Below are 16,451 nucleotides of genomic sequence, written 5' to 3'. Positions count from 1 at the left end.
AAAAAACAGCTGGATGCAGCTACAGCTAGCGGCTCCAGCTCCTCCACACAGCCACCCCCCTCGGCTGCCTCTCTTCGATAAGGTACTGTATCATAAAACTGCCCGTTAACCAAGAAGAAACTACTTATTTTTCCAGGCCGAGGTCTTTTTTTGTCTGAGCTTTTCCTTTCTTTGTTTTGACCTGATTTTCCAACCTTCGCTGTCAGGCTAGTCGGTTAGCTTCCACATTAGCTTGTCTGGATGCTGATTAGCGACTTAGCTAGCTTAGCTAATTAGCCTCCTGCTGCTACGCGAGCAGGTATCAGCGGATTAAAAGAGCTGTCGGCAAGAAAGAGGAGAGAGTAACCGAGCAAAACTCTCTCCACGGGCACTTTGTATCTGTAACACACAAATAACGACACTTTATTAGCTGCTGTAAGTCTGTCTGCTACTAATTAGAACACATCCAGTCCAGTACAGGGTTAAATTATCCTTTTTAATTAGAAAAAAGAAATGCAAGAGCCCATCCAGGTAGTTTTCATCCTACAAAAGGCAAATGTCCTTCTAATTTGTGTAATTAAAACTGAAATTATTGGTGCACATTCCGCAAAACAGCAGCCTTAGACATTAAAATGTAAATTAAAACTTGAAATACAAGAAGTCTACAGTAACATGGATATAGAGCCACACTTTATTTTTATGTTTTGTGCTCAAATGTTGTTTAATGTTAGCGTTTTATTTCAAAATGTGATTTTTTTCCACGTGTTTCTTTCTCAAAACTGACATTTAAAGTAGATATTCAGCAAAAGTAATATTACACACAAAGATGTAACTATTCTATTGCAAACCTTAATATTCACCAACTGTTTTGGCATCAAACATGAATAAATTACAGCCTTCTTTTTGTTAAGTAAGCAGAACTTTCCATCCAGCATTTACAATTTGAAAGAAAATGTGCAAATACTTTAACTTCGAATGTTTTATTTTACGCTTCTCTCTTTATTACAAAATGTATTATTCACTACATTTGTGTTATAATCAGCAAAATAACAAGCACAGAAACAGCTGCGGTAAACTAATGATCTGTAATCATTTACGTTAACATCAGAAAATCTAGTGTTTTCTGCTTTTCTTTGTCTTGTGTCTTTAAAAACTGAATATTTTGATTTGAAGATGTCACTTTGAACTAGAAGTAGTTCAGTGTAATGAATTGTGTGATAGACAAAACTAAAAATATGCAAAATATGAAATACAAGGTTGATTTACTTAGTTTGATACACTTTGATTTGAAATATTAACTTGGATGACGTAGTTTAGTGAGATGGCAGAACTATGTGATTAAACCCAGGGTTTTCCAAGGTGGAAATTCATCCGATTCATCCCACAACTTGTTTGTGCCAAGTGACTCACGGTGGTCTTGCTGCGTGTATGACTGTTCTCAAATGAAAGATAATAAAAGCTGGATATTCACACAGATCCTGATCCTCATCGTCAGGGTGACTCAATTCCTAATTAATATCAATAAAAATCTAAAATCCTATAGATGTTTAGTGTTTGAAAGCTCTAACTTTTTTTGGTAGTTCACAACTTGTTGCTGATCATCTGACTCAAATGCACAACACACACGTCTTTTGGAGTCTTGCTGCACCTGCACCATCATGTGTTGTTGATTGCATAATCTTTGCTCTGCTCTTTGCATTTAACGTAGGTTTACTCTTGTAGGGTTTTTATGCTGACCTGGGCAGTGCTAGAGGTATCACAGTCTCCAATTTTGGTATCACGTTAATGGCTAAGTATTGGTTCATGTGACATCCCGATAGGTTTTAGTCTTTTTCCTAATGCAATACATAATCTTAGTGTCCTTCTTAATGTGGAGGGCAGTCTCTATAACACAAATGCTGAATACTTTGCTCTGAAATACTCTGAATCTGTCAAAACATTACATTACGTTACATTATGTTAGTTTTTAGTTGTTATTTTCTAACTCCAGCCTAACAGATGTAAGGATTTATGTGTTTTTGTCTGGTCAAATAATAATGTTTGTGCTCTCTGTTACTGTTCCCAGTGGTTACTGGTCATCAAATAGCCTCAGTTCTAATCGCTGCTAAAACCACAACATCTCCTTATTTTACATTTTAAGTTCTACTGTTCAATAAGCAAGTAAATCAGACAAACTTTGTCTTTTGATCGTGAGCGAGAGCTCTGAGAGAAATGTGAAAATATACTGAACACTATTAAATCTGTTTACACGGTGTAGAGAGAGTAATCGAATCTCTTTTGAATTCCTGCTGAAAACTCCCGTCCCAGTTTCTTGACTTTGCTCCAAAACAACCTTTCATCGCTCCGATTGTTTTTGTGTCTCGCTGCCTGGAAGGATTTGGACTCGTCAGCTGTTCACATAAACACAGAGAGAAGAGGTCCTTCTACTCTTTTGATGCAGTCCTATTTTTGATGTTGGGTTTCAGGCTTAAACTGCTGCTATCAAGGATGTTAAACTTGACTGTTTCTCTAAGCTGCAATCAGAGGTTTTTATTCGGACCGGTTTAGTTCTGCGGTCACTCCCACACGGTCTGAAAGCAGCTGCGCTCTTACACTGAGACTTTGTGAACATCCTGTGGCTACACATGGAACGCTGTTCATCTAAAAACACAGTAAAATCTCTTAGAGGCATTTAATATACAGAAACACCTTTGAATTCAGAATGGAAAGTTCAATCAACATGTGACACTTGTGTGTTTCGCTCCCTTTAAGCCTCAGGAAATTCTTCCTACTTAAGCTTTAAACCATATCAGACCCATTGACCTCTGACCTCAGTGTTAATTCATGTCAAGGCAGCTTTATTTCTAGAACACAATTCAAATACAGAAGTTATTTGCATTGGCAAAAAAACATTAAAACAACAAATTCCAGAATAAATTAAATTAAAACTTACGACATACTTTGAAACGTGGCTAAATTGAAAGAACGTGCAAAAAAGATAAAAGTAGATCAGAAACACAGCGATATCAGTTGCAGTGCAGCAAAAAGGGGCAAAAGAAACGACTGTTTAGGAAAAGTGAGTAGCAGGTAGTACAGTAGTAGTAGTAATTGTATTAGTACTTAGTGTTTTTATCTTAAACTTCCAGAACAGAACTATTACAACTGAATTAATGGTCATTTCTAAATCTTTTTATCTTAATGTAAACACCTAATTACAAGAAAAATATAATGCTGTAGCAGAAAGAGGCAATTTTACTTTATTTATTTATGTATGTATGTATGTATTTACTGCCTAGCCAGCTGTCATTTATTTAGATTACAGCACATGTTTACTGTGGCATGATTTGGCATTTATGCAATATCACTATGTATTTAAGCTTTTGTATTGCTGATGGGACATGTTCCACTGTGTGAAGTCTTCTCCAGCACAAAGATCCTTAATGGGGTTAAGGTCTGGCCAGTCCATGTGTGAAAATGACGTCTCATGTTCTTTGAACCACTCTTTCAAAGATTTTAGCCTGATAATTCCTGGCTATGTCATCTTGGAATATGCCTGATATGCCTGTGCCATCAAGGAAATAAAAAAAGCTATTGATGGAAAAACCAGGTCATTTAGTACATTCAGGTACGCGGCTGACATCACTGTGTTGCAGCTGAAACATATTAATCACTGCAGTAATTATCCGGTGGAAGGCTCTTACCTATTTACTCAGTGAAATTTGGTGGTTTTCTGGCCAGACACAGAATGTTTGACATGTACAGTGCTTACCTGCTAATCAGTATAGCTGCCAAAGAAATGTACATAAATATTATGATGAAGTGGATTGAAGATAGAAAGTAGAACTAAGAGGAAAGTGAAGTTCATGTACCTGAAAGTAGAGGACTTGAGCAAATGTACTTACCTCCACAGCCTTGATCTGACTGTAGTCAGATGTGGTGTCATCATTTAGTTTTTGCTGGATACCCAGTATATTCAGTTTATAGTTATTTAACCCTACAACAAACAGCCAATTCTCACATTGGAGAAACAACAGCCAGAAAATTAATTTTGACTTTATTTCTGTTCATTGTCATTCACACCGAATCCCTTTGGTTGTTTGAAACAGTTTTTTTGGGACCCATAAGATGTGTCTGTCATTATTTTTAAACATCATAGACTAAACAACAAATCTATAAAGCAATAAAAGCAGTGAAAGCAAATATTGTTCTGGGTTTAGTTGTTGTCAGCTCCCGTGCGGTTCAGATTTGTGAGCTGCGTCTTTAAATCTTTTTGAGTCACGCTGATGATCGGTCTGATTAGTCCTAATTACCCTGCTGTTTTGTTGCCTTTGATCACAACCGCTCAGGCAGTTTGTGCAGTTGACAGTTTGAGCTTTAAATACTTCTAAACCTCCAGTAATTCCTGACCAGAAAGGCACTTGAAGAAAATCTAATCCTTTTCCCCTCAGTAATCCAACACATTTTACATTGAACCATTGTTACTGGGTGAGAGGGAAAATCCCCCTTAAAATAGAAGCGACCATTGTTTTTTCCACAGTTTCCTTTTTATTCACTGTGCAGCAGTTTGTCATTGCAGTTAGAAAAACACACAAACTCACTAACATAAGATTTCAACAGTCTGGTCTCAGTTTCCCTCAGCTACTTCCTGTGTTTTATTCCTGTTAATCACATCATACTCAAAGCCGTTTTCTTTATCATATTAATGATGCCTTTTCATGGACGGTACAAACTAAAGCATATTAGTTGGTCATATCATTTTTATGTTAATAAAATGTATGTTTGCATAACAACACATGATGTATGTGACAGCGTTACTGTATATTCTGAGCCGTGTGTTTCTGTCTGCAGCTGGTTGTGAGGCTGATGATGTGGTGTGAAGATGGAGGCTCCTGAATACCTGGACCTGGATGAGATTGACTTCTCTGACGATTCAGTGGTCAGTGTCATTAACAACAAGCCCACCTACAGTAACCAGCAACCAACACAATATCCCAGTATATATACAGTATACGTGTTCCAGGGACTATCCACAAAGACCTGAGTTGAGCTGTTACCATGCAGTGGAAAATAACCCATTTGAATCAGTGCACAGGTGGTATATAAATGTTGTATCGGGTGAAGATACACTTTTTAATCTCACTGGTTAATTTTACCCCTTCCTCAAACTGTGACTTAAAGGTTTAGAACAAAATCACTCTTTAATGTTAACAACTCAGACTGAAAACTGAACATGTAGACTCCTTATTATTTATTTATTTATTTATTTTATAGCTGCCTACAAGTTATTTAACCCTCACTGAGGCAGTGAGTGGCTTCTCAGTTCTTAAACAACCATGCTTAGTGCCACCTGTACAAGTCTGTGGGGGCAGTGCTATGATCTGGGGTTGCTGCAGTTGGTCAGGTCTAGGTTCAGCAACGTTATCTGCCCAAAGAATGAGGTCAGCTGACTGCCTGAATATACTGAATGACCAGGTTATTCCACCAATAGATTTTTTTTTTCTCTGATGTCACATTCCAAGATGACGATGTCAGGATTCATCAGGCTTAAATTGTGAGATATAGAGTGGATATAGATAATGGAGTGCTTCAGAGAGCATGACACATCATTTTCACACATGGATTGGCCACCTCCAGTCCAGACCTTAACCCCATTAAGAATCTTTAGATGTGCTGGAGAAGACTGTGCACAGCGGTCCGACTCTCCCATCATCAATATAAGATCTTGATGAAAAATTAAGGCATCTCTGAAAGGGAATAAATGTTTTGACCTTGCAGAAGCTCATTGAAATGATGCGTCGGTGAACTAGTGCTGTAATCGAAGCTAAAGACGGTCCAAGGAAATATTAGAGTATGCTACTGTTTTGTTTTATTTAGTTTTTTTGGACGGGCAGTTTACAAATGCCCATTAAAAAGGGAAATTTCCAAAAATGGAAAAAGTGGAACCATCCAGTGTTTTGTATTGACACAACGAGCACCTTCGTGTGGAGCACATGCAAAGTAGATGCTCTTAGTGGCCAGAGACTAGGCATGGACTCTTCTGGAGGCCAGGGTCTGATGTTCCCCCTGTCAGGGTGTACCATGGGCAGTTTATTAGGTACACCCAGCTAAAACAAGTACAGTAAATAAACTGTAATGTTCGTTTTTGTTGGGGCTGGTGAATCTAATATTTACTACACCACCTAATTTCTAAAGTAAATATGAGTATAACAATACAGTTTAACATCAGCACAAACTATGGTCATGAAGTGGAAGCAGAGTTAAGTAGAAACTTGGCAACTGAATGTTTAATTACACAGCTGTAACCTGCAGCTGCCCGAGTGCTTCAAGTTAAACTCTGTCTGTGCTGAAAGTAATTAACTATTCCCTAAATATAATGGCTGTGCAGTGTGCAGCTGCTGAACTGCTGTGTGCAAATCACTAACTTCTCTTTCTTTTTGTCTCTGCAACTCGTCCTGTAGTATTCTGTGACGTCCCTGAAGAGCATCCCAGAACTGTCCAGGAGGAGTGATGGCCAGGCTGAGGAGAGACCAGGTAATACTGTATAAATGTTTCAGTGGTTTTGATCTAAACGGTGTGTGGGCTCTTTGTGAAATAGATCTGAAAACTTGTGTTGTTTAGACTCATCTGACCTCTTATCATCTCCCTCTGCAGCTCCAGCCATCAACTGGAGTCGGGGTGTTTCCTCCCACAGCAGTGGGGGAATCAAACCCACGGGCCTCGCTGAAGTCCACAGTAAGTTTAGACCTGTGAAGAGAGTGTCTCCTCTCAAACACCAACCAGAGACCACTGACTCCGAGACTGACAGTAAGGTCCAGGGCCAGGTACTGGGTCTGGGAGAGCCAGGGGAGGGCAGCAAGGATGACCCCAGCTCTGACAAACCGGCTCATGCCTCCACCTCCTCCGACGATCTTGGAGGGAAGGCAAAGAGTCAGGGCAGCAGTGCTGGTGGTGTCGGAGGGAACAATCCCCAGGCTCTATTTGGGGAGCTTGAGCACTATGATCTGGACATGGACGAGATCCTGGATGTGCCTTATATCAAGTCCAGTCAGCAGATGTCCACGCTGCCTCGTGTTCCTCATGACAAGCGCTCGGTGACGGGGAGCAACCTGGGTGGAGGGACCCTGGAGAGGAACCGGGGAGGAGGGCTGAAGAGCTCTGCTTTACCCCACAGCGAGCCTCTGAGTCTGGGGAGCAACAGCTCACAGACACAGGTACACACACAACTTTTACCTAACGTTTAACAACCTTTTACTTCATTATATCCGTATTTAATCAATTATAATCTTATAATTTTTTCATGTATTTCCTCCAGTATTGTGTTCTGTCCCCGGTGAAGTGGTCAGACCTGAGGAAGTCCAAGTCAGTGGATCCTGACCTCCACCACCTTCACCGCACCCCGTCTGGAGGAAGTTACCAACCTGAGCTGCTGTCTTCTGGACACCTCAGCTGCTCCTCCTCTATCTCTTCTTTCTCTGATGCAGGTATTAACCTAAAAATACTGTTTCTTCTTCTATATTTTGTCATAACATTGGGTAATATGATATTCTGCGACGTGTTAAAATAATGACTTCCAGACAAGCTGCTGTCGGCACGGGTCTACCCAGACTCCCAGAGTCAGAGCCAGAGACTAGGCATGGAGCCTTCTGGAGGCCAGGGTCTGATGTTCCCCCTGTCAGGGTGTACCATGGGCAGGCAGGACACCTCTAAGCCTTGGACATCTGGAACGGGAGGAGGAGGAGGGATCAGCAGTGTTCCGAGGGGGTTTGGAGGAGGTGGAGGAACAGGAGGAGAGGTGGACGAGGAAACGAAGAAGAACCAGAACATCATCAACATTGTGAGAGAGGGACAGATCTCACTGCTGGTAAGTGGGAGGTGGACACATGCTGAAACGCTTTGATCAAACACTTCTGAACCACATCTGATGTTTTCTCCTTCTCTTCTACTTTTCCTCTGACTACACTGCATCTATTGTTCTCCTGTTTTTCCCCACCTCCTGCTTTCTTTCCAAAAATTCTTCTTCCCCCTTTTCCTCCTCCGTTTCAATCCTGTCTTCCTTAAACGTTTCTCAACCTTTTCCTACTCTACCTCTACTTCTGCATGTCTCTGTTTACCTTCCTTCTCTAAAATCTGTTCTCTCACTCCCTCTCTTTCTCCTGGTTCTGCTCTTTTGCCACATCTTTCTCATCTTCCTTTTCATCCTGCTCAAACTTTTCCTCCTTCAACTCTTCTTCCCTTCTTCCACACCTCTTTTACCTCTTCCCTTACATGTACTACTTCTTATCTTTCTCCACCTCTCCCTGCTCTTCCTTCCCTTTCTCCGCCTGCCTATTCTCCTCAACCCTGCTCTGCTTGTTCCTGCTCCTCTTCCTGTTTTCTCGTCTTCATCCACCATTTGTTATTCTTCTCTTTTCTTTTTCACCTCCCACCTTTCTTATTCCTTACCTGCCACTATAATTTGCTATGCTCTTCCTCCAATTTTTATTCTTTTTCCATATGTTCGACCTCTCCTTGTATTTACTCCTCTTGGTACATCCATTCTCTTCCACCCACACTCCCCCTCTTCACCATTCTACTGCAGCCTCACCTGGCAGCAGATAACCTGGAGCTGATCAGAGATGAGGATGGAAACAACTTGCTGCACATCTCCGCCTCTCAGGGTCACGCTGACTGTCTTCAGCACCTCACCTCTCTGATGGGTGAGGACGGCCTCAATGAACGCAACAATCAACAGCTCACCCCAGCCGGTCTGGGGGTCAAGGTCAGTCCAACATACAATGTTTACCCCCAGTGATACTGGTATTCCTCACTAACATATTGATAATGTATAAAGGTCAATTAATACTTTGTTTGCCCTCCAATGAAAGATGAGATTATAACATGAGGAATTGCCGCCTTACTAGCGTTGTCTGTCTGCCTGTCTTTTTCTCACAGAGCTGTCAGTTAGTCAGTCAGTTCGGACCAATCCATATATGAAAAATGAAAGTCAGGACGCATATGCATGTATGCACAGATTTACAGTAGCAAGGTGTCGTGTGTGTGTGTGTGTGTGTGTGTGTGTGTGTGTGTGTGTGTGTGTGTGTGTGTGTGTGTGTGTGTGTGTGTGTGTGTGTGTGTGTATACACACACACACACATACAAATAAACATATTCTCCTCTTACCTAGGAAACTGGCTGACTAATGAATTGTCTGAGACACGTTCTTGATACTTTGGGTTTATGCCAAAGTGCAAACTAAGCAAGGTTTGCCATATATAAACACACAGCACATTATGCTACCAGCTCTGTGCTAGTAGCACCTAGCAGCTACTACACCAGCTCAGTCGCTCTAAAACACTTGACCCTCTTTTTCACTTTTTTCTCCAGTTTTGAAATTTTCCAATCATTACACAATGTTTGCTCTTGGTAAAACTGTGATTAATGTCTGAGCTCGTTACAGTTTCCATAGATTAAACAAAGCTATTTGAATGGGGCTTTGGAAATTGTATTGACTTGATTTGAAAACCTGATGTATGTGTGGAAGCATACAGAACTGGGGAGATAGATCTTTACCATCTGACGTCCAGGAGTTTCACTGTTGTTGTGCTGCTTCTTTTCAGCCTCATTTAACTGTTTTCATGCTTTGATCTCTCTTCTGTACTGCTGACAATGGCAGCAATCTATTTTCCATTTGCCATCACAGGTGATAGTAGGACTCCTGGGAGCTATTACATATGTGCAACAGGGAAATACACTCATTTGATTAGCTTTTGGCTGCTGGTCAGTGAGGTCAGTGTTATGATGAAAGTTATACAAATTGTGCCTGGAATCAACCTGAGGAAAGTGAATACTGCAGAGGTCCAGTTTTGTCTGCTTTGCACTGGAAATCAGGTTCTTGATTGGCTGCCAGAAAGGAAGTCTGTTATCTAGAGACAAGCTGAGCAGCTTTGTGCTTATTCCTGATTGGCTGTTATCAAGAAGCCTCTTGTTTAGACTTAGATTTCTAATCATCTGGGTCTATCTAAAGCATGCTAACTGTGTTTTTCTTTCTGTTGCAGAATGGTCATCTGGAGTGTGTGAGGTGGATGGTAAGTGAAACAGAGGCCATTGCAGAGCTGAGCTGCACTAGAGAACATCCCAGTTTGATCCACTATGCTGCTCGCTACGGACAGGTAACACACAAACGTGCAAACTCACACTCATACAAAATAAAAGAAATACAATAGGTTAAAATAACAGGTCCTTGTAGAGTCCAGAAAAGTGTTTAAAATAACAGCATCAGTGCCACTCAGCTTCAGCCTCATTATGACAGGAAAGTATCAAGAACTGAACTTTACTTCCAGCATATAAAATGTGTCATACTGTAAGCAGTGATTATATTTTCACCATTATCCACTGTTCTTTTCCTTTAAATTACTAACATGCCATCTGTGTCTTTCAGGCTTTTACGTGCATGTTGGGGAAGATTTGAGTGGGATTTGTTGACTGGTTTTAATAAAGAAAGGTAAAAATATCTCCCTCCCTCTCTGTCTGTCTCCGCAGGAGAAGGTCCTGCTGTGGTTACTTCAGTTCATGCAGGAACAGGCAATTTCTCTGGACGAAGTCGACCAGAATGGAAACACTGCCGTCCATGTAGCAGCTCAGTACGGACACCTCACCTGTATACAGGTGTGCACTGCTGGAAAGTGACAGCTTCTTCAAACGTCACTCTCACAGCCTGTCGTTGTGTGTTTCATTACATCTTTTGACATCATCTATTGCTTCCTTTTAGCATTTCTTAAGCAGTGAAAGCCAACAAATAGTTGACTGGAGCAAGGGATTGAGTTCAACAATATAAGTGGGTCCTTAGAAAAGACCTCCTTACGCTTTCCCTGCCTTTGCCTTGTAAGCTCTTCTCAGTAGAGCAGAGTAGATATGTGCTTTGGGGGGAGAATGTGATTACACAGCACTGATAAAAGAGCCAGTACTGAAAATACTAATGTTCCTGTTTAAATCCTGAATTCATGTTCTGATCAGCCAGAACTCAGAGGTGTGATTGTTTACATCTTGTATGTATGTTTCTAGACTCTGGTGGAGTATGGCTCCAATGTGACGGTCCAAAACCAGCAGGGGGAGCGGCCGTCCCAGAGTGCCGAGCGCCAGGGACACACCACCTGTGCTCGATACCTGGTCGTCGTGGAAACCTGCATGTCATTGGCCTCGCAGGTTGTTAAACTCACCAAACAGCTGAATGAGTAAGTTACAGCATTTTTACTGTTCAAGTTTCCGTTAGTGAATAATCAACTTTTTCTAGTAGTTAAAGTTTCAGTTACAGTTACTGTAACATTGATGAAGATTGGACATATATCAGGTCACACTGAGCTTTACCTTTAACTTTTAAACACCAAATTAAAGTAGTTGATCACTGAGTCCACAGAAGGTTGTTAATGAAAGTCAGGCTGTTGGCACAATGCTAAATTAAAGCATATTCATTGCAAGTTGGCAGGAAGGGAAAAGTGTAGTAGGAAGAGGGAGGACCACAGCCTAAAGAAGGTTGTCAAGCACAGCCACCACATCAGTGCATCAACAGCCACCACACACAGGCTTCAGGGAAAAAAAATTAACCAGAGACAGTCAGAAACATCCTATCTTCTTACATGTTACTATTTTGTTGTTTCCAGCATTATTGACACTGCTGGTTGTGATGGTGGAGATCATATTATTGTTTAGTGGATATTTTTATAGCTAGAGTGGATGTTGAAGTCTTGACAGCTGTGTGTATTGTAACTGAGGTTGTGTGTCAATCCTGCTGACTGTGTGTTTTTTATTATCCAGACAGGCAACAGAGAGGATAGCTCTACAGAAACAACTGCAGAGACTGATGGAACCCAACAAAGCAGAGGGGACACCTTCAAGATCACCAAGGTAATACACATACTAAAAATAACTGAGTTTAAGTTCATCTGAGGAGAACTTGTTGGTGGCTCATTTGAAATGAGACATGACAAACGCAGCGGCTACAGTAATGAAATCAAGCAGTTGCTGCAGTTGGGTGAACAACACAAAAGTAACATTAGAAGCAGCACTGTGATACTTGTAGTATTAATGCAAGACATTCACACTAAAGGTGATCACGTCTTTCTACCTGACTCCAGCTCCCATCAACCCTCAGTGGACGCGTGGCCAGAGATGATGCTGACAGCGGAGGGGCCTGCAGGTGATGGTCACTGGTTAGTTCGTCAGGGAGGGATAGGTCCAGATTCAGTGCTGCGGCAGCTGCTGGGGAAAGACATGACGGAGACACTATGTCCCAGAGACAGGCTGCCTCCGGCAAGTGGCCTGAGCAGAGAGGGGCCTTGTGGGCCTGTGGCCCCTGGAGCCCGCAGGACAGGGCTGGTAGAGAGGAGAGAGCTCAAACTAGCGAGACTGAAACAAATCATGCAGCGGTCTTTAAGTGAATCAGATTCAGACGGCTATCCACCTGAGGAAGGTAAAAATCAAGGAGCCCCGCCCACAAACACACTCCGACCTGATAGGCCATCCCATCTGCCCATCACAGAAGAAGAACCGGCCTCAAACCACCTTAACCTAATGATGAAGAAGCACCTCCCCTCCTCCTCCTCAGCTGAGAAGAAGCTGGCTTTCTCTCTCAGCGGGTCAAAGTCTGTTGACAGTGTTGGTTATAACCCCTCCCCGACCTCCAGCGACCCTGAGGCCACAGATGGTAAAACACCAGATGATTTCCAGGACCCCGCTAATGGCCAGAAGGTCGCCACCAGCCCCAAGAGTGCTCTAAAGTCTCCCTCATCTCGCAGGAAGACATCCCAGAACCTTAAACTGAGGGTCACCTTTGATGAGCAGGTCCACAAGAGCTCAAACCAGGAGCCAGAGACGACCAAAGGGCATCATGGGAAGGAGAGGACTTCAACAGGAAGCTCTGAAAACAAGCGCCATTTTGGGACGTTCCGCTCCATCATGGAGACGCTCAGTGGAAACACAAACCACAACAACAACAGTGGCAATCAGTCTGCTGCTAAACAGCCCACCTGTCAGAACTCACCTGGCAGGAAGTCAGACAGTAAGAGCAGCCCAGCAGGTGGAGCCAAGAGCAAGAGCAAAACCAGTAATGTTTAACCATCGAGTGCCTCCTGGAGGGTAGCGAGCACACGACGAACAGACCACAACAAAGAGCAAACAGTAACAGGCAGCGAACGTGAGAATGTGCGTATTCAGAGTAAAACATCATAAATTCATAGACACTTTAAATAGTGTCAGTCGTTTTTAATAATTAAATTCATACAAAGTAAAGAGAACCCTTGGTCACTGATTAGTTTCTCATGTTCTTTGCCTCCAACTTTTGACTCTGGACATTTTTTATACAGTGCAAGACAAAAACAGTGTTTTGTTACAATGAGCTTGTTCTACAGTGAAATAATCACTGCAAGGTGAATGAGGAGAAGTGAAGACTGAAGGATTTGTTTTTATCGACAGACTGAGTTCAATTGGTTTATTAATCACATTTTCAGAATCCAGCTCGTCCTAGTTTTAGTTTAGTTTGATTTTGTATTCAATTTAAAAAAACAAACACTCGCAGTTAATTTATCTGCAGAAACTCTGTAAACGTAACTTTGTAAATGGAGATGAAATGTTTCTGTTTCTCTGCCGTTACTGTTACTGTACTCTGAGCTACACTAAAGATGAATATTTATGTTTATGCACACATTTATATGATTTTAAAAAATGTCAACAATGTGGTTACAATCATGCACTTGGTTAACGTGCACCAGGACAACAGTTTAAAAACCACTGTGTCCATTGTCCATGTAGTAGTATTTAATGTTTGTTTGTTTTTTCTAACTATATTCCACGTTTTGATTATTATCTATGCAGTATTTTTGGCATGAAGTAGACGTTAGTTGTGTGATGTGTCTTTGAGACGGGGAGGTTTAATAATGCACCTTCTACACAGCTGACAAACGAGCAGAACGTTTGAACTTTAAAGGGCAACTTCACTGATTTTCAACCGTTTCTATGGTCCTAGTTTGAGTACATATACATTTCTTGTTCCCTAGGTTCTAGCTGAAAAACTCCTCTAGACGACATCACCTTATGGGCTCTTTTATTTCAAATGAAGTCATCTGGAGGAGTTTTCCAGCTGGTAGCACCATGAAAGCACTCCCCAAACTACAACCTAGGGAAACAAGCTGAAAATGAATGAAGCTGCTCTTTACAGGAGAGAAGGATTTGTCTTTTCTGACTTGTGTTTCCAGAGATTTTACACAGACTTCATGAGAATTATAAACCGTCTTAAAGCTGGAAACTCGGGGACAGTGGCTGTAATCTGAGGCTGTTATTCAGTGTTTAATTTCAGTGTGATAGTTTGTGTATCTGTTAAACTGTAAGGACCAAAAACATACATAGCAGAATGTTTCATGGTCGTATGTTCAAACGCCATAACATGTTTACAGATTGACACTTGTTAGGTTAAAGTTCACGCATTTCAATTAAGTTTCAGAGTCACTTTTTTAGAACCAAGGGATTCTGTTAAACTGTCTCCACCTGGCCGTGCTTCCATTTAGAGCTGTCCTGATTGAGTTTTATTTTACGCTTTTCCTGATTCGAGTCCTTTAATATCGGCTAACCGTCAATACGATTCCATCTTTAAATAATAATATGTTGCCTATGTCACTGTCACCTGTACTGTGTTGATTTTTTTTTCTTTTCAAGTGCCTAAAGCTTCGAGGCTGCTCAGTCTTGACCTCAAAGTCTTGGGAAAACGTTTCTCTTAGTTTGTTTCTGCTTAGTCAACAGCTGTTTGAGAAATTGCTCAAACAGGTTGTTTAAGTGCAGGTTGTGTTGCACTTATGGATAACAAGGATGCAACTATCGATGACACTAGTAATAACCTGCTTTCTGCTCCTCACCACGCAGGGAGGGGTGTTCGAGAGGAGAGGAGAGGACAGAGAGAGGTGGAGACCGACTTTATTCTGGTTGATACCACTTTATAAAAATATGTCCAATCAGCAATCACCAGTGCTAATTAGGATCATTGTGTGACAGTATTACCTTTATATTATTTTATATTAGAAAAGGCAAAAAGGGAAAAAAATGATCAAATGTATTTAAATTCATTATTATTGAGACATTTGGGGAAGTTCTTAGGTGTTGATCGTTTTAAAGCACTGATTCATCTCTTTATTTGAGGAGAATTCAAACTTGATCCTCTGTATTTAACTTTTTATTTACACAAAGTGTCACTGGCGCCCCCAAGTGGCTGTTTTGTTGTTTACACCCCACAGTAAACCAGGGTCGGGCAGAATAAACTTATTATTTTGGTTTTTATCTTTATCATTTCTTCTAAGAGACTCTGAACAGATTCTGTTTCATGTTGTGACATGTTGATCTCACCACTTTTATCCTGTTTGTAAAAACGCTGTTAACGTCGTCTTCGATTACAGCTTCAGTTCTCCAGTTTGTAGCTTTGGCAGAAACTGGATCATGTCTGTTACGTTTTTTAAATGCATGTTTATGTCAATACAAATATTCTTATTACTGATTGTGATGTAGCAGAACTTTTCTAATTTAAACTCGTTATTTGTTGAGTTTATGTTCATTAATCTTTTTGGCTCAGTTTAGGTTTACAGTGTTTTTCTTTTTCCTCCAGTTGCTCATTTTAATTTTTACACACTCCCTGGCTGTTGTGTGTTCTTCGGTCTGCAGGTGATGACGATGGACATTTATGAGGCAGTGCAGCTGGTTTTACTTGTATCTTACCCAGAGTCACATAAGGAGCTAAATATCAGTTTCATCTCTGAGGGTCCAGTACAGATACACAACTAGGTCAATAGCATGTGGGGAATTCTTGTATGTGGCAGCTTTAAGATTTCCATTCACTGGCACTGAAGCTGGACAAACAGATTAAGCCTGAAGTCCATCAGCTGTCAGTCTGGACAGTTCAGCGTTCATTCTCCCAAGTGGCTGCTTTCACTAGAGCTGTAAATATTAACATGGAGTTTTACATGTTGTGGCTCTTTGTAGTCGGGATTTCGTCTTCCAGCCATCTGCAGCCCCGTCTTCTTTTGTTCTGGTACAGTTAGACTGTTGAAGTAGTTGACTGTTGACCAAAAAAACACAGCAATACTGTTCACAGTGTATCTGTGGTGGAGGTGCAGAGTTTAAACTGATATGAACCTTTTTCATGAGAAAGCAGCTTCTTAGAAAATAGCTTGTATAAAAGAAACGATGTGGACTTTGTTCAATCTGTTTAAGTCTTCCGTATCAACTTCACTCCCAGATGATGTAAGGGATTGGAACCGACTGGAATTCCAGTGATTCCAGTCGGCACTTGGGGAAAACAGGAGTTATTTCTCTCTGTGGGAACAGCAAATATTGTCCATCCTGCAGAGGAAAGTTTGGTAACACTTCTGTTGTTCTTCTTGTAATTTCTTAATTTGCTCCTTCTGCAAAATAAACATTGTTCACTTGATTCACTACTGTTCAGTTCAGACAAATTACTGCCACATCCTGACTTTTAGTTA

At 41.2% G+C, this 16,451-nt stretch overlaps 1 protein-coding gene across 1 annotated transcript; it reads left to right on the top strand.

Moving 5' to 3' along the window:
• sncaip (synuclein, alpha interacting protein) lies at positions 1-15,290 on the top strand. Its single transcript, XM_026343769.1, has 12 exons — positions 1-82; positions 4,807-4,894; positions 6,417-6,489; positions 6,610-7,169; positions 7,271-7,439; positions 7,533-7,819; positions 8,537-8,716; positions 9,993-10,106; positions 10,477-10,602; positions 10,999-11,168; positions 11,749-11,838; positions 12,069-15,290. The coding sequence occupies exons 2-12, from the start codon at positions 4,838-4,840 to the stop codon at positions 13,045-13,047; spliced, it is 2,805 nt and encodes a 934-aa protein (XP_026199554.1). The 5' UTR covers positions 1-82; positions 4,807-4,837; the 3' UTR covers positions 13,048-15,290.
• Positions 15,291-16,451: the final 1,161 nt, after the last annotated feature.

The sequence above is a fragment of the Anabas testudineus genome, chromosome 9, assembly GCF_900324465.2.
Source record: "Anabas testudineus chromosome 9, fAnaTes1.2, whole genome shotgun sequence".
Classification (NCBI taxonomy): domain Eukaryota; kingdom Metazoa; phylum Chordata; class Actinopteri; order Anabantiformes; family Anabantidae; genus Anabas; species Anabas testudineus.
This window is presented reverse-complemented; position numbering and strand designations above follow the sequence as displayed.

What these genes read in the sequence shown, in the direction of transcription:
- sncaip (XM_026343769.1), top strand. Translation starts at nt 4,838, where the DNA reads ATGGAGGCTCCTGAATACCTGGACCTGGATGAGATTGACTTCTCTGAC. An exon ending in CTCTTCTTTCTCTGATGCAG is followed by an intron (nt 7,440 to 7,532) that starts GTATTAACCTAA and finishes AATGACTTCCAG; the next exon opens with ACAAGCTGCTGTCGGCACGG. An exon ending in CTCACCAAACAGCTGAATGA is followed by an intron (nt 11,169 to 11,748) that starts GTAAGTTACAGC and finishes TTTATTATCCAG; the next exon opens with ACAGGCAACAGAGAGGATAG.